The sequence below is a fragment of the Podarcis bocagei genome (genome assembly GCF_964188305.1).
Source record: "Podarcis bocagei genome assembly, chromosome: 4".
NCBI classification, from domain to species: domain Eukaryota; kingdom Metazoa; phylum Chordata; class Lepidosauria; order Squamata; family Lacertidae; genus Podarcis; species Podarcis bocagei.
Window position 1 is genome coordinate 29,443,960 of NC_138128.1, and position 25,100 is coordinate 29,469,059.

General features: G+C 45.7%; 1 protein-coding gene across 1 annotated transcript in view; it reads right to left on the minus strand.

Annotated features, from left to right (window-relative positions):
* ATP1B3 (ATPase Na+/K+ transporting subunit beta 3) overlaps nt 1-16,882 on the minus strand; it is a 34,590-nt gene extending 17,708 nt beyond the window's left edge. Inside the window, exon 1 of the mRNA XM_081190656.1 lies at nt 16,601-16,882. Coding sequence (XP_081046782.1) covers nt 16,601-16,709 — 109 coding nt within the window. The 5' untranslated portion in view covers nt 16,710-16,882. The remainder of the gene's footprint in view (nt 1-16,600) is intronic.
* Nucleotides 16,883-25,100: the final 8,218 nt, after the last annotated feature.

The window sequence follows — 25,100 nt, forward strand, 5'->3', positions numbered from 1 at the left end:
ATAGTTTATGATTAACAAATTTGCATACAGGCAACCAGTGAAGATGCTGTGAAACTAAACACAGCTTCTGAATCAAGGGTAGGTCCACAGAGCACATTACAGTAATGTATATAAAATACCATGGCTAGGCTATCCCCACCCAGGAAGGCCATAGCTGGTGAACTAGCATTTATAGAAGTAGTAGTAGCAGCAGCAGCAGCAGCAGCAGCAGCAGCAGCAGCAGCAGCAGCAGCAGCGGTATTGCTACTGATGCTACCTGGCCCTCTAGTTATGCTGCTTACTTCAGCTGAAACCTGACACTCACCATACTGAAATCAGCAGGTAACAACAACATTGCTTGAGCTAACTTTTAATATTCTTTCCCCTAATTCCATACTTGACATTTCAGTTTTTGAAGCTGTATTATTTAGAAATGATTTTGTAGTAGATGCAGAAGAAAAATTTCTGCTACAGCAACATTCCCCGAGTATTGTGCATACCTTACCAACCAACCTGGTGGGCAGAAATAGTTTTGCAATTAAATTAAATGCAATTAAATGCTATTGTGCAAGATGAACACCAAGTTACAACACTGTGTTATCTAGCAGCTCTGCCACTTGGTTGCCCCAACTAATGAAACCCTTATGTCAATGGTCCATTGCAGCACTGATGGGAAAACATGAGCAGGTTTTGGGGAACAGAAATGTATAAGGCAGCACCATTACAATTGCAGCCTCCTGCCCCCACTGGACATGCAGTTACCAGCACATCTGCAGCATATCTATTAGCACACATACAGTGGGGATAGAGTAAGTTCCTCCACCATACATGTGTTCTGGAACATATAATAAGGGTTAATATTTATATGTTGTTTGCTCAATAACTTGTTTAGGGAAACATAAAATTCACAGGGTTAGCCAACATGGTGCCCTCCAGATGTTGCTGGCCTATAACGCCCATGAGCCCCTGCCGTGGACAGTGGTCAGGGATGATGAGAGCTGTAGTCCCAACATATGGAAGGCACCACATTGGATACCTGATCTAGCACATGACTTGAAGAACCAGATACAGTGGTGCCTCGCAAGACGAAATTAATTCGTTCCGCAAGTTTTTTCTTCTTGCGAGTTTTTCGTCTTGCGATGCACGGTTTCCCATAGGAATGCATTGAAAATCAATTAATGCGTTCCTAGGGAAACCGCCTTCAGACCAGGTCCGGGGACAGTCTGTCCCCCGACCTCTTCTGAAGGCTGGGGGGGGGGGACAAGGGCTTTTCTTCCCACCCCCAGCATTTTAAAAAACCCCGGGACAGCGGAGGACTTCTCCGCTGTCCGGGGCGATCTTAAAATGCTGGCGGGCAGCATTTTAAAATCGCCCGAGACAGCGGAGGACTTCTCCGCTGTCCAGGGCGATTTAAAAGCCCCTGGGAAGGCAGGCAGGGGGGACAAAGACTGCTTCACAGGAGAGGCGCTGCGCAGAGAGGGAGAAGGCGCAGCGCCCTTCAGCGAAGCTGGAGAAGGAACAGAAGGAGTCCCTTCTGTTCCTCCTCCGGCTTCGCTTGATATGCGTGTTGCTCAAGGGGCGCTGCGCCTTCTCTCTCTCTCTGCGCAGCGCCCCTTCAGCGAAGCTGAAGGAACAGAAGGAGACCTTTCTGTTCCTCCTCGGACTTCGCTGGACAGGCGTGTCGCTGCGAAGCGGGAGGAGGAACAGGAGGAGACCCTTCTGTTCCTCCTCCGGCTTCGCATGACAGGCGCGTTGCTCAAGGGGCGCTGCGCCTTCTCTCTCTCTCTCTCTGCGCAGCGCCTTCTGTTCCTCCTTCGGCTTCCAGGACAGGCGCGTCGCTGCGATGCGGGAGGAGGAACAGAAGGAGTCCTGGACCTCTTCTGAAGGTGGGCGGGGGGCGAAAGTCTTTGCCCCCCCTGCCTTCAAAAGCCGTCCGGGACAGCGGAGAAACGCGCTGCCTTTCTCCGCTCTCCCGGGAAGGCAGGCAGGGGGGAGCAAAGACTTTCGCCCCCCCGCCCGCCTTCAGAAGAGGTCCAGGACCTCTTCTGAAGGCGGGCGGGGGGCGAAAGTCTTTGCTCCCCCCCGCCTGCCTTCAAAAGCCGTCCGCGATAGCGGGAAGCGCTTCCCTGCTATCCCGGACTGCTTTTAAAATGCTGGCGGTGGGGAGCAAAGCCTTTCGGCCCCCGCCGGCCTTCCTGGACCTCTTCTGAAGGCCGGAGGGGGGGGAAAGGCTTTGCTCCCCACCACCAGCATTTAAAAGAGGTCCCCGGAGATTTCCCTATGGGCTTTCTTCTTGCGAAGCAAGCCCATAGGGAAATTCGTCTTGCGAAGCGCCTCCAAAACAGAAAACCCTTTCGTCTTGCGGGTTTTCCGTCTTGCGAGGCATTCGTCTTGCGAGGTACCACTGTATGGCTATTTCCTTTTACAGTGCTTTCTTGGCAAAAATTGTTCTTGCCCCGTTCAGCTCCTAATAGCCCTACTGTGGGGAGGAAGGGGAAGTGAGGTACAATGTGGAGCACATGCCTTTTTGTCCACTGGAGGGCTAAAAGCAGCTGGAGGAGGGAACATTTTCATTAGAGAAGATCATATGAGTGAAAGTGCCGCAACTCCATCTAATGCAACACAGACCTTTATCAGAGATCGTCTACCCACAAAACATACTTAAATACTCAAATCAAGTCTATTTAGGGTAAAGATTCTTAAAAAGCAATATACTAAAAAGTTTGAAAGAACAAAAAAATGAATTAGGCAGACATAGATTCTACAACAGAGTCTGATAAAGACAAAGCAAGATGGCCATGCAGCTGTTTCTTGGAGCCTTGAAGGGCTATTATCAGAGACAGCAGAGATAAGATGAGTCGGGTTATTATCTGGCCTTGACTGCTGTTTTCATCACATGCTCAATTCCAGCGGGGAGGAAGAACCATAATTGAAAGGAAGTTGATGGTATTGTACTATGGCAACACATATGCTTAATTACTGGCATGTGTGTGTGTGTGCATGCCTGTGTGTGGTTGCCAAGTGTGCAGCTGTGTATGACTCTAGTGTGTGTGCACAAGTCTGCAAATGTGCCTAAGCTCCCAAAGAGGTTGGCAGCCCCTGCAATAAGCTATAATTAATGTTACCTATGGCTTGTTTATACAAGCCAGCTTGATCACTCATGGTTAACAAGCTGACTTGTTAAAAAATACATTTTGCTGGTGCAGCTGACACAGCCAGCTGTGGTTAATGGAAAAAAGAAACAAAAACCTCCAAACTCTTCCTCATAGCCATTCCAGGGGAAGGCCATAGCTTAGTGGAAGAGCACATGATTTGCATGTAAAAGGCCCCAGGTTCAATTACTGGTTTCTCCAGGTAATGCTGGGAAAGACTGCTGCCTGAAACCCTAGAAAGTCACTCTCATGTCAATCTGAACAGTACTGAGATAGTTGGACTAATGGTCTGACCTGGTATAAGGAAGTTTCCCATGCTCCTAGGAGAAGCAAGCAGGGTTTAGTATAATGTTCAGCTGCAGCTGTTTGTCAGTCATCCAGGTGGGACAGGAGTACAAGCTCGTTCATACACAGCTGCATACATTATCTCTTACAATCTCCCACCTTCAGATGGCTGCATATTGCTTTAAGTATGTTGTAAGAGCTATCTAGTGTTGCAAGGGAAAAACTCAAAAGTACCCTAGTTTGGTTTGAAGACATTTAATAGGTTGTGGTGTGTTGTTCCAGCTTGTGCTGTTTAGGTGTCTTGAGTTCTCCCACTGCAAAGTTTTGGAATCTTCACTGCTACACAAGTTTTCACCCTATATAGTCTAGCTCAGAGGTTTTCAACCTTTTTGACTCCATGGCTCCCTTGACCAACTACTACATTCTTTCTGTGGCTCCCCCGTGGGGAAACATGCTCTGTGCCTCAGAAGCCCAGTTATGTCACCCATTGCCTACAAAGCTGGCAGCCTCCCTTGTGGAGTGTTCCCCCAGTCTCTTCTGCTCCTCTCCTTGCGAATACTCCAGGCAGCCACCGCCTCTCTGAGCTGCCCCTCCCAAGAGAGATGCCCCCTCACACCACCCTACAGGGGCCCCTGGGAAGAGAATGCCCCCAGCCTAAGCAGCCCCATGGAGACTAGCCAAAGCTAAACATGAAGCAAACAGCCACAAAGAGGGAGGAAAAATGCCCAGTGTTGCCCGTGGCACCCCTGACTATCATTCAAGGCAAGCCAGGGTGCCACAGCACACTGGCTGAAAACCACTGGTCTAGCCAACTCTCTGCTTAAACCACTAGCTGCTGTTCAGGATGGCTCTGGGAGCAGTTTACAAAAAAAAAAAATAAATTAAAAAAATAAACATTTTTTGAAAATCCAAACCACCAAGCTGCAGCAAGCCATTCAAAATCCAGCAGAATTAAAAGACCTGGGCAAATAAAATGTCTTCCACAATCAAAAAAATGAGGGTATCTCCAGGCAAGCCTCTATTAAGAGTGTTAAAGCCAAAGTGCGACGACTGAAATGTTCTGTCTCCAGCCATTACCCACTCACTACAGTGAGGGGGGCATTCACAAAGCAGGGCCTCTGAGACCCATCTTAATGGTTAGCATACTGACTGTCCTTTCTTTTAGGAAAGCTGTAAGGGAGATCTGATAGAGATGTATAGAATTATGGAAAGTGTGGAGAATGTCCATTTAGACTTTCCTCCCTCTCACATAATACCACCTCACCTGAGGCCATCTAATGAAGTTGAATGCTGGAAGCTTCAGGACAAAGCAAAAGAATTACGGTACTTATTTACACAGTGCTTAGTTAAAACTATGGAATTTGCTAAAACAAGCTGTAGGAATGGTAACCAACTTGGGTGGCTTAATTTTTTTTTAATGGTTTTTTGTGCCGTTTTTTTAAAGGTTAAGGCTATCAATGGCTATATCTATATTCCATCCAGTACCAGTTGCTGGGGATCACAGATGTGCTATATAACACAGCTATCCTGATTGTGGGCTTCCCACAGATATCTAGTTGGCAGTGTGAGAACAGAATGCTGAACTAGATAGGCCTTTGGTCTAGTCCAGAAGGGCTCTTTTTACGTAGCATTTGTCATGACGGAGCAGCAGTACACACCTATAATTCATAACCCAACACACACCACTTATAGTCATTCAAATTTCTCATTAATGCTTATGGTTAAAGGGGCTGCTTCCTGAAGTTTCTGGGAGTTATCAATGGCAGCAAAACTAACAGTGACAGCCTCTGAAGGTTCTCCTAATTACACTTTGAATGTCATTCAAATAGTCAGAACAGGTGTGATACTTGCCCTCACTTCTCATTCTTCAATGGAATTGATGGGGCTAGTACAGAATTTAATATTTAATCATTCCTATTAGTTCTTCTCTTTGGATACTGAAGCTTTTGTAAGACAGGGATATAAAGAATTGGAGATTTAAGTAACTGAAGAGCCTGAAATAGCAACTACTGGATAGCCAAAATGATGGCCTCTAGTTCAGTGTTTCCCAACCTTTTTTGGGCAAAGGCACACTTGTTTGATGAAAAAAATCTCGAGGCACACCACCATTACAGCCCCGTGACGTCAGCGCGCAGCGTCACGCCGGGGGGGACGCACGAAAGTGTAAGTTTCAATTTTTTTCCCTCCCCCTTGCCGGGGAACCTCCAAGCTTTGGGGGTGGGGGGGAGGAGGCAGCAAAGCGAGGCAGGAAGGAGAGCGCGGCTTGGCTGGGTGAGCTTTGGCAGGGAATGAGAGCCGCGAGGCGGGCGCTGCGGACGGAGGTGCTGCCCGCCGAGCTCGCAGGCAGCCAGGCAGGCAGACGGCAAGAGCCCCGCGCTGGGCGGCCTCTCCTCGCCGTCGCCGCCCCGCCTCTCGCCGCCCGACTCGCCCGCCTCCCTCCAGGCAACATCTCGCGGCACACCAGGCAACATCTCGCGGCACACTAGTGTGCCGCGGAACAGTGGTTGGGAAACACTGCTCTAGTTGATGGTTGATCTAATTGATCATCTTTCCTGATTACTGGTCATGCTAGCTGAGGCAGGCAACGCATATACTATTGCTGATGGCAAAATGTATGCAACATTAATTCAGAGAGGGAAGGAAAATTAGGTGGAATTTGTTCTTCGCATTTTGAAATCGACAAGTTAACTAATATGTAACTGTTGAATTAATTGTTACTGATTGTTAGTGGGAAACTAACACAGTCTTCCTGCCCCCCCAAACATCCATACACAATTCCCTCCCACAAACTCCTGTCTAACAGCTTTCCATAAACACTTCTCTCTACCATCTCAAATTATTCAACTCCCTTGCCTCAGGCAGATGGTCTGTTCTTCGCACTCACCCCTAATCATGCCTTTAGTAGTAAGGTAGAGAGACCCCTGACCATTAGGTCCAGTCGTGACTGACTCTGGGGTTGCAGCGCTCATCTCGCTTTATTGACCGAGGGAGCCGGCGTACAGCTTCCGAGTCATGTGGCCAGCATGACTAAGCCGCTTCTGGCGAACCAGAGCAGTGCACGGAAAGGCCGTTTACCTTCCCACCAGAGCGGTACCTATTTATCTACTTCCACTTTGGTGTGCTTTCAAACTGCTGGGTTGGCAGAAGGAGGGACCAAGCAACGGGAGCTCACCCCGTCGCGGGGATTCGAACCGCCAACCTTCTGATCGGCAAGTCCTAGGCTCTGTGGCTTAACCCACAGCACCACCCGCGTCCCTAGTACTAGTAGTAATATTTACTATTATTATTATTTTATTATTTATACCCCGCCCATCTGGCTGGGTTTCCCCAGCCACACTGGACGGCTTACAGCATATCTAAAAACATAATAAAAACATCAAGTGTTAAAAACATGCCTGGCTACAGCCCAACAGGAACCATTTTTAATACTAAGGCGAAAAGGCCAGTAAACATAGTGTTTCCTTCCACAAAAGCCCACTCCAGATTCCGCTCTCTGCCTCCAACTCTCTTTTAAAAAAGCATTTTTACCCTGCTCTTTAACTGAATATGCTCCTAGAGAAGCTTAAAAAAATCAGAAGTAAGGTTGTAAGGCAGGTGGCAAGGACTACCTGAAAGACATGACACAAGGAAAAGAGGATAGGAATGAGGGGGGGGGGAGGGAAGCAAACTCAAGCACCAGTTCTTTAAGTTCTTTAAAATCAGCCTCAATGCAGAATACAGCATCTTGCAACTTCCTTTTCTTTCCTAGAGAAAAAGAAGGGGAGAAGAGAGGCAACAGCATTCTGCTCCAAGCCCCGGGCTTCAGGAAAGGGAGGAGGTTTATGACAGGAAAGAACAGCAGAAAAAAGCAGGCATGAGAAGGATATAAAATGGTACAAGCTGCTCCTCTGTAGGATTGTGGGGATATTTCTGATGCTCTAACATACCAGCAGTTGCTTTTTTTTAAAAGGCAGGGCTGTGTACCTCAGCAACTTGCTGGAGGTTGATCTTGAACTTCTGAACACCAGAATGAAATGCACAATCTCCATGGTAACTGTGGTTGTGCAATGAGCAGTCTCAGGCTGGTCAAGATATTTTTGTTCATTTCCCTCTTTTTCCTCAAGTTCACAAACGAATATTTTTCTGAATACCTGCTGAATCTGCAAAATTTGCCAGAATCCTCAGCTTGTCTGTGGTGGCCCTCTTTCACTGATGTGTTGGGGAAAGTTCACTATTGGATACAGCAATGAAATAATGATGGCTCTTGCATAGGATGTAAAGCATCTCTCATGAAAGCTCACTTTTCTAGACATATAGTAAACGGTGAAGTAACTGTACTTATAAACGGGACTGGAAGATAAGTGTATGTTTAAACTTTAAAGTAATTTTAACAGTTAGAAGCTGGCTTTATAGGTCAGAAGCATCTCCATGAATTGTGTTTAGAAGCAAACTAACGGTCCCTAAGCTCTTTATGATCTACATGCAACAATCCAAGGAAATTACCAATGTATGAACAACAATGCCAAGATCCTTGGCCTCAGGAAGGCACACTGCAACTCAGACGTTGACCATGCAACTCTTCTGGACACAGTTATCTGTGTATCTACAATAAAAAAATATTGTAGCTTGCAAACTCCCCACTTCAAGGGAAATGTGACACACACACCCCACCCCAAGCCAAAACAAGGGGAGAGATTAACAACAGGAAAATAAGAGGAAAGGCTGCATTTTGAAATGGAGCATACATAGCTCCACTGCTATCCAGACTGGATGGTCAGCTTTATTAAGCAGATGTTAAGACTTTCCAGAGGATAGCCGTGTTAGTCTGTTGAAACAAAAGGTTTTGTGAAACCTTGAAGGCAAATAGATCGTGGACTAAGCTTTTGCGGACTACAGCAACTGATGATGTGGATGTGGATGTAGACCTAGTCTTTAAGGTGCCACGAGACACTCTGCAGTGCACTTTCATTCCCTACCAGCAAATCTTTGGGCTTGCATTCTTCGGCAGGCAGTTTCTTCAGTCCCTATCTGTACCAGTTTCAGTTAATTTCTATGGGGGAAAAGTAAAGCACAATGTTGTTGTGGGAGATTCCCTGATAAAACACCCAACCACAAGCTAGGTTCAAATCAAAGGGTAAAAGAAACCAGCATTTTCCCAATAAAGCACATGTGCATGTGTGCATATGCACAGACAGAATGCTCCTGGAGCCCATGGCTGGTTCAAGGAATTGATCTGGAATGGATAAATGTTCTTTCAAGCCAAGATAATAGACTCAACAATGAACAAGAAGATGGGAGAACTACCCACCTTAAACTCTTTCCCTTCCTATACATCACTGAGCTTCTTGCAGCATAATCTTCAGCAAGTAAAGTAAATGGAGACAGAAAGACCACACTAGCCTTGTATTTAACAATCTGACTGGGTAGCCATATACAGTGGAACCTCGTGTTACGTACCGTCCTCCTTGCGAACGCTGCAGGTTACGAGCTCCACTAACCCGGAAGTAGATGCCCCTTGTTGCGAACTTTGCCCCAGGATGTGAGCAGAAGTTGCACGCCGGCAGCAGCGGGAGGCACCATTAGTGAAAGCGCACCTCATGTTACGAGCAGTTTCGGGTTACAAACGGACCTCCAGAACTGAACGGATAAAGTTTGTAACCGGAGGTACCACTGTATGACTAGGAATTCAATGCAGGTGACAGAATGGGAAGGACAGATCACTCCATACCCTCTGTCAGTCCACCTGGCCCCTGCTGGTAACCCGTTCCTCAGCTTTATTCTCTTGCCCCCCCAGTCTGTTAATAGGCATTTTAAACTACTCTGCTAATAGGCTAGTAGCCTGCATTTTGATACTAGTCACAGAAACAGCCAGTAAGGACACATGGACATCTAGTCCCCTAGCAGGCTAGTAAAAAAATATAGAAAAGACTGCAGGCAAGTAATTTTTGCAGGCTTATTTACAAGGCTGTATCACACATTTCCCAAACTCATACAAGATTCCTGAAAGACTAGGGATCAGTGCTGCTAACCAGTATGCTACAATAGGCAGAGAATTTGGAGCTGGTACATATCAATGCCATTTTCCTCTCAATAATCATAGTAGCTGAGCTGAAATGCTGCCTTTGCTCTGACACCCTTTCACCTTAAGCAGCACTTCCCCCAAAAGTCATTAAAACCCAATATAACAGCTTTGGCATCTTTCCAGATGAGTTTATTGGACAGGGAACATGCAGTCTTTACAACTCCATAACTTTACAAATGCCCTAGGTTGGGTACAAATGCCCTTCCCCAGTATATTAACTATAAGGAAGTTACCTTTCCCATGATCTAGCCTCGAGAGTAGAAAAAAAAGGTATTTAAAGCAGCAACTCAAATCACCATGAGAACCACCATTTAAATCAAGTTCCCTCTTTATAACTCAGGTATTTCCTAACCAAAGTGTACTTTAACGGGCTATAATAACTCAGACACTGATATACAGATAGTTTTATGCTATCTAGGAATTACTTTTTTAAAAATCAGCTTTTTTGTTTATACAGCCCATATGCCTTTTGGCATGCAGTAATTGCTGTTTAGAGATGAGAACAAGGGCACCAAGCAAAAACATTTGCATGGAATTGATATATGCATAGATATTTCCCAAAACAAGTGCTGGGAATTTAATGCAAGATGTAAGACCGCCATTCAAAAGTAACACTTCATTAATCATTTTTGGACAGCAAACTTCCCATTAATTTGTAGGTAGTTTACTTGCAGACATTTATTTTCCCGGCTTATAGCCTGAGATGAATCCACAGGGAATGTGCCCTCCAAGCCCAGCTCCCTATACACCCACTTTAGGCTTCAAGTTGGCCTTATGCTTTCCTTCAGCCTATTCACATGTCTATCCCTGGGGAACTGAAGGCTCCTGCCTGTGCAGCACTCAGCACCCTTCAATTTTTGGTAGATGAAGGAAGCAGCATTTGTTCCAATGATTGGCTGGTAGAATAATTCATAATTTGAAAAGTGAGCACACTGAATAGGTCAAGCACTGGGCAATACCAACACTGTAGGAACTCAATAGATAATGCTGACGAGGTACAGGAAGTTATTTCAAGAAGCCAAGTACACTACATGTAACTTGCAAGTTTCTAGCTCCCAATATTAAGCACATTATGAACCACAATATTGGTTGCACCTGCTGTGCAAATTCCTGATTGGTCTAAAACATTTATCTTGGTGTGTTAACTGGCTTGATCATCCCTTCAAAAATAATCAATAAGATGTCACAGGCAGTTTAAATGCTTTCATTTTATTGTATTTTAAAAGCTGTGACCCATATGACAGTTTTGCAACCTCAATATTTCATCCGTAACTTGGATAATTGTTTTCGCTAAAAGTATAAATAAAAATAAAAATTCAACCTGCAGTAATATTCACAAAGAGCTAATGTTTCATGAGTATATGTCTGATATATGGCAATGTTTATTTGAAAATTTTGGGGGAAAGGTTTTCTGGCACAAGACCTGTGACCAATGTCCTGTGACCAAATTCATTTATAAGGGACCCCTGACCATTATGTACAGTCGTGACCGACTCTGGGGTTGCGGCGCTCATCTCGCTTTATTGGCCGAGGGAGCCGGCATACAGCTTCCGGGTCATGTGGCCAGCATGACTAAGCCACTTCTGGTGAACCAGAGCAGCACATGTAAACGCCGTTTATCTCCCCGCCAGAGCGGTACCTATTTATCTACTTGCACTTGGACGTGCTTTCGAACTGCTAGGTTGGAAGGAGAATTCATTTATAGATACCCACAAATAAATGCCTTCAAAGCAAGACCGTGTGCATATGACACTTTAGTATGCATTCACAAATTTCAGGTCATCATCAAGTCCGTATGGTAACTACTAATTTATGCTTAACTGTGGCAACACTCTAATTGTTTCTTTTTAAACCCAGCATTTATCATCATTGGCAGGTGAGAGAAATGCCACAGGAATTTCCTGTGTTTGTGGTGTTTATTTTAAATTATATTAGAAATTTCAATAACACTTTGTGTTCAAGGCTGTCTTCAGCCTTTTACAGGATTCCCTGAAGCATCTGCCCCAGGCCCACAGCTGCAATAAAATATGTCTCTCCCGTATTGGTCTCTACAGCCACAGCGGGCACTGTAACTCTCCAAGGGTTTGACTTTACCCCCAATGGTGCATTCCTCCTTTGTCTCTCTCGAGATAGATGGATGCCAACCAACTCTTCCCTGAAGTAAGGCAAGAAACCTTCTGCTCTTGAGGTAACTTTTTGTATCTCTATATGAGACTCCACCCACCTGCCACGTTTTGCCCACAGGGTGACCCTCATAAGGATCTGGCCTGTGGAAACAAAAAACCTCCCCATCCTAGATGAACTTATTCAACCTAGCCAGGAAGACCCAATCAGGCTTCGCCTGCCTCCACGATGAATGTGAGGGGAAGCATGGTGGGGTTCTAGTAGAGAAATACAAATTCTACACTTTTCTAAACATACCAAATTTGAGTCACTGATAACCTAAAAAAGATATTCAATTGCTAAACGTATTAATACAAAAAAATACTATCTTTCTTCTAAAAGCAATAACATCTGTCCACCCACCTTATATAGCGGGCCTAATGAATATTAAATTATCAGGGAAGAAATTATGGTTTAAATGACTTGGGACAACACATTTATGTGAGGTAAGTTTCACACTGTGGTGTTACATTGGTCAAAGCAAATGTTGCATGTGCATTTCAAGTAGCATTACATTTTCTTAGTGCTAATAACTTCAAAGAAGAGAACACAGTTAAAAATACAGATATTTCTTTTTATTTGGGAGCGGGGAGTATGTTTTGGGGCCAGCATAGCACACTCAACTAACTTAGGTTTTACTGCCCTAAGCTAACCTGATTTTGTTCCTACCATAACATTTCTTGCCAATTCACCAAATGAAAAAACAAAACTACAACACAACAAAGGGTCATTAAGCTATTGCCTATTTTGTTGAAGAGATCAGTATCTGAACTTTAGAGGGGGAAAATAAAGAAATTCTGAGTCATCTCGCATGTTATACTTGTGGCTGAAAAATGCCATTTGCAAAAACTCTTGCCAGATAATGAAACCCTGAAAATTATCTTTAAAATTATATGGTTGGCATCTATCTGTCTTGGGAGACAATGGAGGAGTGTGCCTTTGAGGGTGAGGTCAAGCTGTTGGAAGGTTGCAGCACCTGCTCTGGCTATAAAACATGTTAATTATACATGAAAATGAATAATGGAGCTATAGGTTAACATTTTCATAGCATAACACCATCTCTCTTTAAATCCAGTAGTGCATGTAAAGTATTTTTTATGGATTAAATTCATAATTCACCTGAAAGGGACCTCATGGATCATCTATTCCAACCCCCTGCAGTGCAGGAATCACAGTTTACAGAATTCCTAACAGGTGGCCATCCATCTGCTTTAAAACCTCCAATGAAGGAGAGTCCAATACCTCCCGAGGCAGTCTGTTCCAAACCCTCCTGAACCAAAGAGGATCTAAATGGCTCTTGTAGAAGAAACATTCCCATCAGGAAACAAGTAACAAGGGGAGCCCAAACCCCTGTCCAGTGCTGGATGCAGCTCTACCCACAGAGCTTCATGCTCAAAACAAGGAGCTGCAGAGGCTGGTGGCCAAGCCAGAGACTCTTATCTGCTCCATATGCCCCACCCAAACCCTGGGAGCACTCCCAACCACTGCACAGGCGGGGCTCTGAGCAGATGCAATATGCTCTCACTTCTGCAACATGCTGGGTCAATGGCGGGCAGGCTGTTCCCAAAGCCACAGAAGCATGCCTGCCTATCTGGCCTGGTCACCCTCCAGTGGGTCAAGGGGTCCCTCCCTCCCTGCCAGAACAGCAAGAGGAAGATCCCTCAGGAACCTGTAACTCCTTCATCTGCCTTCACTTAGGTTCATGTATGGGAATGACTTAATTTTGGCACTCTAGGAATTAAAAAACTGTAGCAACTGTGGGTGTAAAGAGTTGTGGGGTTTTTTTAAGAGTACAGCAAATGCATGAGTCTCTCTCTCTCTCTCTCTCTCTCTCACACACACACACACACACACACACTCACACACACACACACACACACACACACACACTATGACACGGTTAGAGCAAAACAAGTTACAGCTAAAAGAAAAGCGGCAGGAGAAAAGCTGAACTATGACTTGGGCTTCTTATATGTGCTCAAAGACTGAAAATTGTGCTATGCAATACACCTCAAGCATTTTGACTTACACCCTTTCACAGAGTAAAGATTGTTTTTAATCCTTCCCTACCCCCCTGCGCCTTGACTGAGTTTCTCCTTCCCCACAGATCCACAACAGCAGCAGGAAGATCAAAAGTGGATGAAAAGATAACAGAGCTGGAAAGTTGGGGTTCATTAACTCATTTACTGTGAGATTTCAAGGGATACACAACCCTGGCTGATAAAAAAATTATCTTGGCTATCTGCTTTTCTACAAGCCTGAGAATATCCACTAAAAATAGAATAACCAAGAGGAATGGCTAAAAAAAGGGGGGGGGCTTTGCAGTAGGAAAGTTAACATTGTCTCTTACACAGTACTGCTTAAGCAGCACCCACAACCTGCATATGAAGAACCTCAGGACTTTATTTTCTCATCTATACACACTACAAGTTTGCAAGTGTAGGTAAACAGCTTTTAGGCATAAGTTGCTTTGGAAGCATCTTACACAATGATAGGAATGGTTGACATGTTTTAAATAAATGAATCACATTTTGAGGTTTCAACTTCATAACTCCAGATAAGCCAAAAGCTACTGGAAATTTTCCCTTCTCCATTAGCAGCAACACAGAGCTGAGAACTGTTTCAGTTTATATAGGCAAAACTGTTTTCCCCCTATGAGGAACTGTTTCCAATTCCTCTCAATTTCTCTTCCCACCTTCTGTAAAAAGTGTATTTTGAAAATTCCAGTTAATTAAAAAGTGTATTTTGAAAATTCCAGAAATTAGAATCCCAACTGGATTCTACCCATCAATTCAAAGTTTCTCTCTGTGTGTGTGTGTGTGTGTGTAAAATGTACTTTAGTCATATTTAGAAATATGTAGTATTCTGAGCTACTCAAATAAACTTCAGCATTCAACTTTTCCATGTCCGCATGTACAATAGACATTAAGCATGAATTGTACTCTTCTAAAGTGTCATGGAATAATCCCTCATCCTCAATGTCAGCAACGTACAGCAATCCTATCGTAAAACTTACCATCACTTAAAAAAATACTGTAAAAATTAACAATTATCCAAAGTACAGTTTATGAAAGTTCTTCTTTAAATTATAAAATATCATTTCCCCAAAGTAACAAATTATTCAAACATCACAATATAAACGTCCCAGTCAACACAGCCACAGACCAACACTGCTTGCACAAGAAGTATGATCAATTACATGTTAAGTGTTTAAGTACTTTTCATAATTAGTGGAAACTGTATCAGCATGCATTCCTCTGTCCTCATTTTTTTACCACTTCCCACTTGCTCAACCCACACACTTGAAAGAAACCTAGTGATTGGTGTGCCTGTCTGAGAGGAGTGGATAGTGGAAATTTCCTCTCCACTCTTCATTTTGCAAAGTAACTAGGAGGATTTTATTTCCATGTGAATGAAGAAAGGCTCACAACACAGCCAGCCCTCTTCTGCCAGACATGTATACTCTGCTTTGGGTGGTTCTTCCTTATTTCAGAGCACGTGCCCAAAGCTCATACAGTATGCTAACAAAATGAGCAAGAGTATAGTCCACACTGCACTGTGCCCAACAGTCAAATATTCGTTGACTCTGGTTTGCTACACCTCAACTGCACAGTTTTTATATAATTTATTGTTTTAAGCCACCTTGGATGGGCATTGTCTGGAATGGGGGCTTGGAAGTACTGTACTTTAAATAAGCAATTTCTCTCCCATGATTCTAAAGGCAATTCTCTGCAAGTTCCTCAATTTATACTTCCTTTAAAACAAAACCCAAGGAAACCTCGCCCTTTGGACAAAACTGGGTAAGGAAGGGGTGGGTGGGGAACACAACTATAACCTGGATGAAAGTATCAACCCATCCCTCCTCTTTCTCTCTCCCTCTCTCTGTGTGTGTGTTTGTCTGTGTATACACACACGTGTGTGTGTGTGTGTGTGAGAGAGAGAGAGAGAGAGAGAGAGAGAGAGAGAGAGAGAGAGTGAATCCAAACTAACTAACGTCGACAGAACAAAAGCGTGTTTGAAAAATAATGAGGGAAGAAAAGAGCGCTTGAGAAGTTCTGATGAAGGAAGAAGGCACATGCCTGCTTGGCGGCTTTTCAAACACCCACGGGAGTTAGCCTAAGCTGGATGGGAGTTACCTACTGGTGGAACCAAAAACGCTGCAGAAAATAAAAGAGAAAACAGACATCCCGTTCTGAAGCATTTCCCCGCCCGCCACCCGAGCGCAGCCGGCGGCAGGAGCGTGGCGAGAGCTCCCGGCGCGAAAAAAGAGATGCAACAGCCCCCGGGAGGAGCGCACCCACGAGGGGAAATCCTTTCCTCCTCCCTATCCCGCCCCACCGCCCCTCTCCCTCTCACTGACATGGGGCGAGAGTGGGGGGTGGGGGACTCCCTAAGAGGACCCTGCCCCGTCCACGCTGACGCAGCTTGCCAGGAAGGAGGAGCCTGGCAGCGGCAGAAGGTGGTCCCTCCGTAACCCCCGACGGTGGGGAGCAGCGGGGGGGGGGAGAGAGAGGGAGGAAATGATAAGGAAGGCGGCGAGAGTCAGCTGGGGACACGAGCTAAGAAAACAGCCCCCCCCTCACAACGGGCCCCTACTAGTCAGGCTCCCCTGAGGCGGCGAGGCGAGGGAGGAGGGGGAAGGCGGCAGGCGAAGCCACCTCTTTGGTGGGTCTGAGGAGATGATGATGATGCCGCCGCCTCCTCCCGCTGTCACGTTCGGGTGGTCTATTTTTAGACGTGGGCAAGGCGCGCGCAAGAGCCGCTCCCGGCCCGTTGCTGCTGCTGCCGCCCGCCTCGTGGCCCCCTCGCCAGCTGAGGGAGGGAGAGAGACGGAGAAGGAGAGAGATGCGTGGTGGTGGGCAAGGCAAGCGCCCGCCGCGCCTCCCACCGCCCCTCGTGCCGGCCGCCCCCTCCCCTCCCTTCCCCCCCCCGCGCGCGCGCGCGCGCTCGCTCTCCTCACCCCAGCTCTTGGCCGTTCGCCCCAGGAACTCGCCGCTGTTGGGGTTGTAGATGAACCGCCGCCACTCGGCCATAGACTGGCTGAAGGGCTTCTTCTCCTCCTTGGCCATAGCGAGCGAGAGAGAGAGAGAGAGGCTGGAAAGAGAGAGGGAGCTCGGCGGCTCGCGGGCGGCGGTTTTTCCCCTGCCGAAACAACAGCGGCTCCTCAGAACCGCTAAGTAACTCTCCCTCAGGCGCCCGGCGGGAGAGCAGAAGAGAGGAAAAGGAAAGAGGGGCTGGGCCAGTCGCACGCACCGAGCAAAACTACTCGCGCCGCCTCTTTCCACTCCCTACGTCAGAACCCGCCCCAGCCAATCGCCGCGCGGCCGAGGACGCCCCGAGCGTGCCCGCCCACCGCGCACCGCCGCAGCGCCACCTGCTGGAGGGATATGGCGGCGGAAAGGGCTTGGGCGCGCGGGAGGCCGGCGGGCGCGCGAGCGAGCGGGGCGGGGGGAGGCGGGCTGGTCAGGAGGCGCCCGCGCGCTCATAGCGGCCCACGAGTGCCCGCCTCCTGCGTGTCAGGGATGCGGCGTCTCAAGCACGCCATCCTTTAATATTCTTCCCCCATGCATCACGTAAGGGTCTTCCCGCCGAAAGAGCAGCCTCATGCCGTCAACGGGAGATCCAGGGGGGACGAGAGACAAATGTTCAATTTTTCACACTTTGAGGGACAACTCCCGTCCCGTGACCATATATGGCATTAAATGTTGCAATACCCGTGTTGGAAGGAGTATAGTTAAAGATGCGCGCTTCATCTGTGCCTCCAGGCTCTTGATGTTGCGAAATGTTGTAGCCTAGAAAACGGTAGGTAAAGAAACGCATGGGCTTCCTCCCAGCTCCTTCATGCAGAACTGTACAGGATGTTTGCCTGAGGTCAGAATTACATGTTGGCAACTAGAGCTGTAGACGGAGGCCCTGGGCGTTTAACACCCACAGTACTTGCAAATATATAGTCAAGACTTTTAATCTCTTCCTGGTGTGAAGATCTGAAATTCTGCCTCTTAAGCAAAACCGATATACTGTAAGATGAAAGTTAACAATCCTAAAATGGCAACAGTGGTGTACTACCCGACCTGGGGCGGACTTTGGTAATATGGCCCTCAATATTTCTTATTTTCACAATAATTCAGACCCGTTGAAGAGGCAATTGTATCAATTGTTGGCAGATAACTAGTTTGCAGTTCTGAAAGAACTGAAAAGTAAATGTTTTATCAATTAACCAATATTCCCATCCAAATATTAAACTGACACTAAACTGAAAAGTCTCTCTATATTTTCCTGCTCTCTTTCACTTTAATTTCTTTCCTCCTAGACTCTTAACTGTCATGCCTCATGACCTCTCACTCATTCTAAGTGTCTCTTCCCTTTTCAGGTTCTAATCACTGCCTTGGAATGTTCCTGTCGATCACAAGCAACTCCTCATCAATGACATAAGAAAAGTATTGCTGGCTCAGGCCAAAGGTCCATGTAGCCTGGCATCCTGTTCTCACTGTGGCTAACTGGGTGCCTATGGGAACTCCATAAACAGGACTTGAGCGCAATTCAGAACATATAGTACTCAGACAATGGAGACAGAACATAGCCATCATGGCTAAAGGTAAAGGTAAAGGTACCCCTGCCCGAACGGGCCAGTCTTGACAGACTCTGGGGTTTGTGTGCCCATCTCACATCTATTGGCCGGGGGCCAGCGCTGTCCGGAGACACTTCCGGGTCACATGGCCAGCGTGACAAAGCTGCATCTGGCGAGCCAGCGCAGCACACGGAACGCCGTTTACCTTCCCGCTGGTAAGCAGTACCTATTTATCTACTTGCACCCGGGGGTGCTTTCGAACTGCTAGGTTGGCAGGCGCTGAGACCGAGCAGCGGGAGCGCACCCTGCCGCGGGGATTCAAACCGCCGACCTTTCGATCGGCAAGCCCTAGGCGCTGAGGCTTTAGCCCACAGCGCCACCCGCGTCCATCATGGCTAGCAGCCATTAATTTGTCTATACCTTTCTTAAAGCCACCCAAGTTGATAGGCATCACTACATCTTGCGTGAGAGAATTCTATGGCTTATCTATGTGCTATATGAAGAAGTACATTGTTTTTCCCCCTGTCCTGAATCTTCCAACATTCAGCTTCACTGTCTAGGCCCCAAACCTAGTCTTACAAGTGAGGGACTTTCTCCAACCTTATATAAGCTATATTAAGTCCACTGCTTACTCCAAATGTTGAAACCTTTTCTCATAGTGGAGTTGCTTCATCCTCTTTTTCACTTTGATTGCCCTTTTGCTCTGAAAGGGCTTGTGGGTATTGCTCACCCCTCCCCACTTCTTGTAGTCAACACCATTGATTTTCCACCAGCTTCCTGAAGGCTCTCTTACCAGAATATTTGTTCCTCAGGTGTGCATTTGACTTCAGCACCTTTCTCTCGCACACAATTTATGGATAACAGTGCAGGTGGAGATTGTGTATGATCACTTGCTATTTGTCATAGCTGGCTGGGTAGCAGTAGTCCTACTTGAATAAGTTGTTTTAGGTTCACTTCCAATTATAAGCAGGATATGAACTGGGACTTTCACAGCAGAACAAATAAATTTCCCAATGTTACCTATGGGGCACTCATTGGTTCTAGGTGTTAACAGAATAAAAGAGGAGGACCAGGCTTGCAAGCAAAGTGTCTCTGTGGGAAAGGCCATGAGGAAATACAAGAACCTCTGGAGGACCACAGGTTCCTCATCCCTAGGATGCACAGATTATAGTCTTGCACTGGTTTAGAAAGGGTGAGGGGCAAGCATATAAAGCACCAAAAATGATGGAGGGGGGGAAGTATGTCAAGAAAAGTTTCCGTCCATAGGACAGTCCTCAAATCACATGCCTCACTGTAGCCATATTTAATGGGGGGAAGGCACCTCAGAGGGGTTTGGCAGACCTCTCCCCCTCCGTTAAACTTTGCCTCGGCTGCATTTAAAGGAGCGTAAACACACTTCAGAAAGGGCTTTGCCAACCTCCCTCCATTAAACAGCTCACCTGGGCAACTTGCACTTCTTGCTTATTTGCCCGCCTGCCATTTTGTCATCATGCTAGAGTTGGCATGGCCACACAAACCATTGGCCACATAAACTGAAGCATGATGGCAGCCTTAGATTTTTATGTATATAGGAAAATTGATAACTCTGCCTCCTCCTATGAAGCCTTCCCAGTATGCCCATATTACACACAGAACTGTGTGTGTCACAAGACCCAGAGTGCTGCTGCGATTGAGTTTGGATCGGCAAGAGGAGGAAGATTAAAGTGGAGGTGCTGAATGGTGGGAACCTGAGCTGGAGGAGGGAAGACCTCCTTCTTCTGCCCCAACCTCTGCCTCTTTGGAAGGAGAGCCTTCCTGCAAAGCAGAGAGCCCCAGTGGATACTGGGAGGCAGCAGTGACTAAATAGGAATGTGAACAGCAGGGTGCAATCCTGTCACCTAGAATCAGGTACTGTCTTTGCAGATTAGACTGAACCCACTCGCCCTAACAGAGCACACATTTGTAATCCTGATATCCCTGCTAGTTTGAGTAAGTTTGGCAAGTGAGTGTGCCATTCCTCATCTTTAAAAGCTTGGCAGGCAGGGCATGGAGAGTTGACACCATTGTCATTTCCATCTATTGATGAACTTTTTGCCTTGTTCCTGAACTCCTGAATCATGTCCCCTGAGCTCTATGTCTGCTGCCAAGTCTGTTCCATTACTTGCCTAAATAAATATCTCTTTCTTGCTCCCAAGTAAGAGCCTTTGTCTGTGTGTATTGGGTAGAAGCAAGACAGTGTGGCCAAATTACGGGTTAAGGTTTTTGCATGCTAATAGGTAACAGTGTTAATTGTTATATGTCATCTCTGCATGCAGACACTCAGAGCTGTTTGCTTCCGAGAACTCTGACACTGATACATGACACAGAGCAAAATGGTGTCTTCCATTGCAGATGCAGGTCTTGCTGTCATGATGCAACTGTCCAACTTTCATTGGCTATAGGAACATAGCAAATGTTAAAGTTGTAGCCTTTGGAGGACTGATGGAACTTCCTTGACAGCCTCATGCAGTACGGCCACCAAGCAAAGGATCATTAAAACTACTATGTGTATGCCCTCTTGCCATGCAGATTTATAGGTAAAGGTAAATTGCCCCTGACCATTAGGTCCAGTCGTGACCGACTCTGGGGTTGCGGCGCTCATCTCGCTTTATTTGGCCGAGGGAGCCGGTGTTTGTCCGCAGACAGCTTCCGGGTCATGTGGCCAGCATGACAAAGCCGCTTCTGGCGAACCAGAGCAGTGCACGGAAACACCGTTTACCTTCCTGCCAGAGTGGTACCTATTTATCTACTTGCACTCTGACGTGCTTCTGAACTGCTAGGTTGGCAGGAGCAGGGACCGAGCAACGGGAGCTCACCCCGTCGTGGGGATTCGAACCGCCGACCTTCTGATCAGCAAGTCCTAGGCTCTGTGGTTTAACCAACAGCGCCACCCATGTCCCTATGCAGATTTATATGTGCATGCAATTATCTAGAATGTTTTGTCAGCACTGTAGAGAAAATTGCAGATTAAGCCTGGTCTAGATGGCAATCTGAAACAAGCAAAAGAGCTTCCTATACTAGCAGCCTTCATTTGAAAGTCTCATGATAAGGAGTCACTCTGAGAAAATGTTATGTCTGAAAGAGACAGAGAGAGAAAGAGAAATATCAGGGGTGAAATGCACCACAATTAAATTGGTTCTAGTACAACTGTAACAAAAGAAAGCCTACTTGTATGAGTGGCAGTTATTAAAAATAATACAGGAGCTGAAGTCCTGCTGAGAAAGAAGACCTTTGTTTATAGAGTTGGAGAGGACACAGAAGACATTTTCAAACTAAAGGTGCCTGAAAGCATGTACTTGAATCTATATTTATGTCTCTAAATAGATGACTTATCTTAAAATAATAGCTGTCTTACTGAAATGTCTATACGTACTGTTCTTGGAATTAAAAATATTAACAGCTCTTCCCTCTTTCTTTCTTCGCAGTCCTCTAAACACACACACACCCTAATTATTTTCCATGGCATTTGGACTACTTCATACCAGAGTCTCCGGGCTTTGCCTCAGGTCAACGTTAAATTTTTAGCTGAGACCAAGAAACCACATTTTTCTATACTCATATATAAAAACACAAACGTTGAATACAAGATCAAGAAAAATTATGGCCTAATATAATTATATCAAATCCCCAAAATGGAGTGTTAAATCAAACAGCATTTATCTTTGCTCCAACATGAAAAAACTGAAAAAGTAGCAAATAGCGTTTTCTTTTAAAGAACATGATGCAAAACAATTGGTCAGCTGATGGAATTGGGTTTTACTGCAGCTAAAGACTGAGACTGGCTGCAATTCTGTACCCACTCTCCCACGAATAAGCCCATGGAGGACTTTTTTGCAGACATGTATAGGATCACACTGTTAACGTACTAGTGGAGAAAAAGGATTCAGAGACACAGAGATCCTATGCTGTGCAAGAGGACACTCACTGCCAGGGGTTAAAGAACAAGTTAAAAATAGAAGGAGAATTCTCCCTCCCTCATCTCTTGGCAAGCAGCTCTTCCTGCAAAATCCCATCCCTCTTTGCTGAGAAAGGATGGGCATTTTTCATAAGTAGCACGGGTAGCACTTTTTATTCTAGAAGGTATCACTGCTGGATCTTGCTATCACACATTAAAACACGTGTGTGTGTGTGTGTGTGTGTGTGTGTGTGTGTGTGTGTTTAATGCATTAACTTTTTCACCAATGTAGCTTTATATATTTCAGATGCAGGGAATGCAAAAAATAATTTGAGCATCAACATGGCTTTAAACATCTTTCCTCGTTTAACTGTATCCATTGCACACTTATATGAATAGTCCTTTGCAGAGCCTTGCAGCCCTCTGATCAGCTTCCCTGATCCTTCTCTTCTCTCTTCACATTCTCCAAACATGCATACCAAGTAAAGCACAGGAGCTGCACACACCCTATACCTTTAAAGCATATTTCCCCCTCAAATAATTCTGGGCCCTGTAGGTTGCTGGGAATTATACTTCTGAGAGGGGTAAACTACAGCTCTCAGAATTCATTGAACGGAAAATGTGCTTCAGATTTTCTTTAAAGGTGTAGGGTGTTTGCAGCTTCAGCAAAACACAGGTGTTGCAACAAGAATGTGTTATCACATTCCAATGGCTTCTTACTGTAAGGCAGAAATTTAAACAGACAGAGGCTATATGTTAATGTGGTGGTTTTTAAAATTCTATCTGAGCCACCCAGAGGTCACATGTTATTAGGGGGCCGTAGAAATATAGAAAAATTAAACAACGTTGAAAAGAGGATAGAGGTGGACTCAAGTATTTTGCTGGTTAGTCATTGTAATTATGCTGCCACAGGCTGATCCTAATCTATTTTAAAATGCTGTTTTGTGCTGTAGTCTAAACCACAGAATTTAGGGCTTGCTGATCAGAAGGTTGGCGGTTCGAATCCCCGCAATTGGGTGAGCTCCTGTTGCTCGGTCCCAGCTCCTGCCAACCTAGCAGTTCGAAAGCACGTCAAAGTGCAAGTAGATAATTAGGTACCGCTCCAGCAGGAAGGTAAACAGTTTTTCCGTACACTGCTCTGGTTTCGCCAGAAGCGGCTTAGTCATGTTGGCCACATGACCCGAAAAAATTGCCTGTGGAGAAACGTCGGCTCCCTCGGCCAGTAAGGCAAGATGAGCGCCGCAACCCCAGAGTCATTTGCGACGCGACTTAACGGTCAGGGGTCCTTTACCTTTAATCCTAATAAAGGACTGTTTTACTCTTCCTGTGTAGTAATAGCATGCATCACACATCTAGATTGTCATGTGTGGATAATACACTTTTATGAAATTCACATAGATGGAATTGGAAAGGGAAGCAGAAAAATGTAAAGCAACATGGCACAAACCAGAAGGATTAGCTCTATAACCAGTGTGGCGAAAGTGAAATTGTGAAAAATTCCTTTCTGCTTAACTGTAAGAAACAGCAGGCACATGCTTCTGCAAACTATCAAAAATGATAAAAGGCTTCCCGCTATAAAGCGAGGATGAAAATGTCTGTGTCACTGTGAAAGCAAAGTGATTGCAAAGGTCTGGCTGGCTGCCACTGAATCAGATGAGTAGTGCACAGCAAAATGGAATCATTGTATAAATTCCCATAAATACTCCCTACGCACTCAGGCAAGATTCTTGCATCAGGACAATGGTGAGAGAGCCCTGTAACCAAGAGGGGGAAAATGGCTTTGATAGTAAGTCAAATGTGGCACCTATTCTGCTCTAAACCTCTCGCCCCATCTGTATTTGCAATTATAGGATGTTGCAGGTCAATGGAAGGCCCGGACTTTGCAGCGCTGTTGTTAAGACAATTAATTCTGTCAAGTAGTTTGCAAGTTTAAATGGTTATATAAACAACAATGAGGAGGAGGAGACAGTAGATATCTTCCTGAAATTATGTATTTAGCCCTCCCCATCATTTGGGCTGTTTTGAATATAAGTACTGTAGTAAATGAGGTGCCATATTTGAAAGCCAGTGTGGTACTTGACAAGAAACTGATAAAATTCAGTCTGAAACATGTATAATGCAAACTTTTGCTGTGCTGCTGTGTTTTTGCAGCACGATCGAGTGGCACTCTAAATGAATGCTCGTGAGTCAGAGAGGACCTATAAATAGACCCTGCGTGCATGCAAGCACCCCTAACAAGGGTTTAATTGGTGAAAGTTAGCTTTTATGTAGTAGAGTCAGAAGGAAGATCGCTGTACTGGATTGAATGAGCCACTGGCATAAATTGTCCTCTCTCAGATTTATTCATTTAACTGTGAGGTGTGCGTCGTTCGCTGGTTTGAAAGGCCTTGCTCTTCGGATCCTTAACCCTAAACACTGCAAGCCCGCGCCTGTGAAAACTGTTTAACCATATATATTTAATTTTTAAAAATGTGTAATGATGGAATTAAACACTGCAGTGTGGACATTGCAATGCTCGAGTTTTTCCAAGTCAGCTCACTGCAGCTCAGCTGCCCCAGATGCTGCTCATCGAGAGAATATTTGCTTATGCTGAAAAATTTAGCTGATCTGTGCATGCTGCAGGGGCATCAAAGCTTCCAACAGATGATGCCTTTTCATAAATCTAGACATGGAATGGAAAAAGGCAGAAGATGAGTAGGAGGAGAGGTGTCCTTATAGTGGCATATAGGAACATAGGAAGTTGCCTTTAGAACATAGGTTCATCCAGCTCAGTATTGCCTACACTGATTGGGCAGCAACTTTCCAGTGTTTCAGGCAGGGGTCTTTCCCATCCCTACCTATAGATGCTGAAGATTGAACCTGTGACCATCTGTATGCAAGGCAGGCGGTCTAGTGCTAGGCTACAGCCCTTCCCCAATAGAACAAGACATTACAGTGGTACCTCGAGTTACATACGCTTCAGGTTACATACGCTTCAGG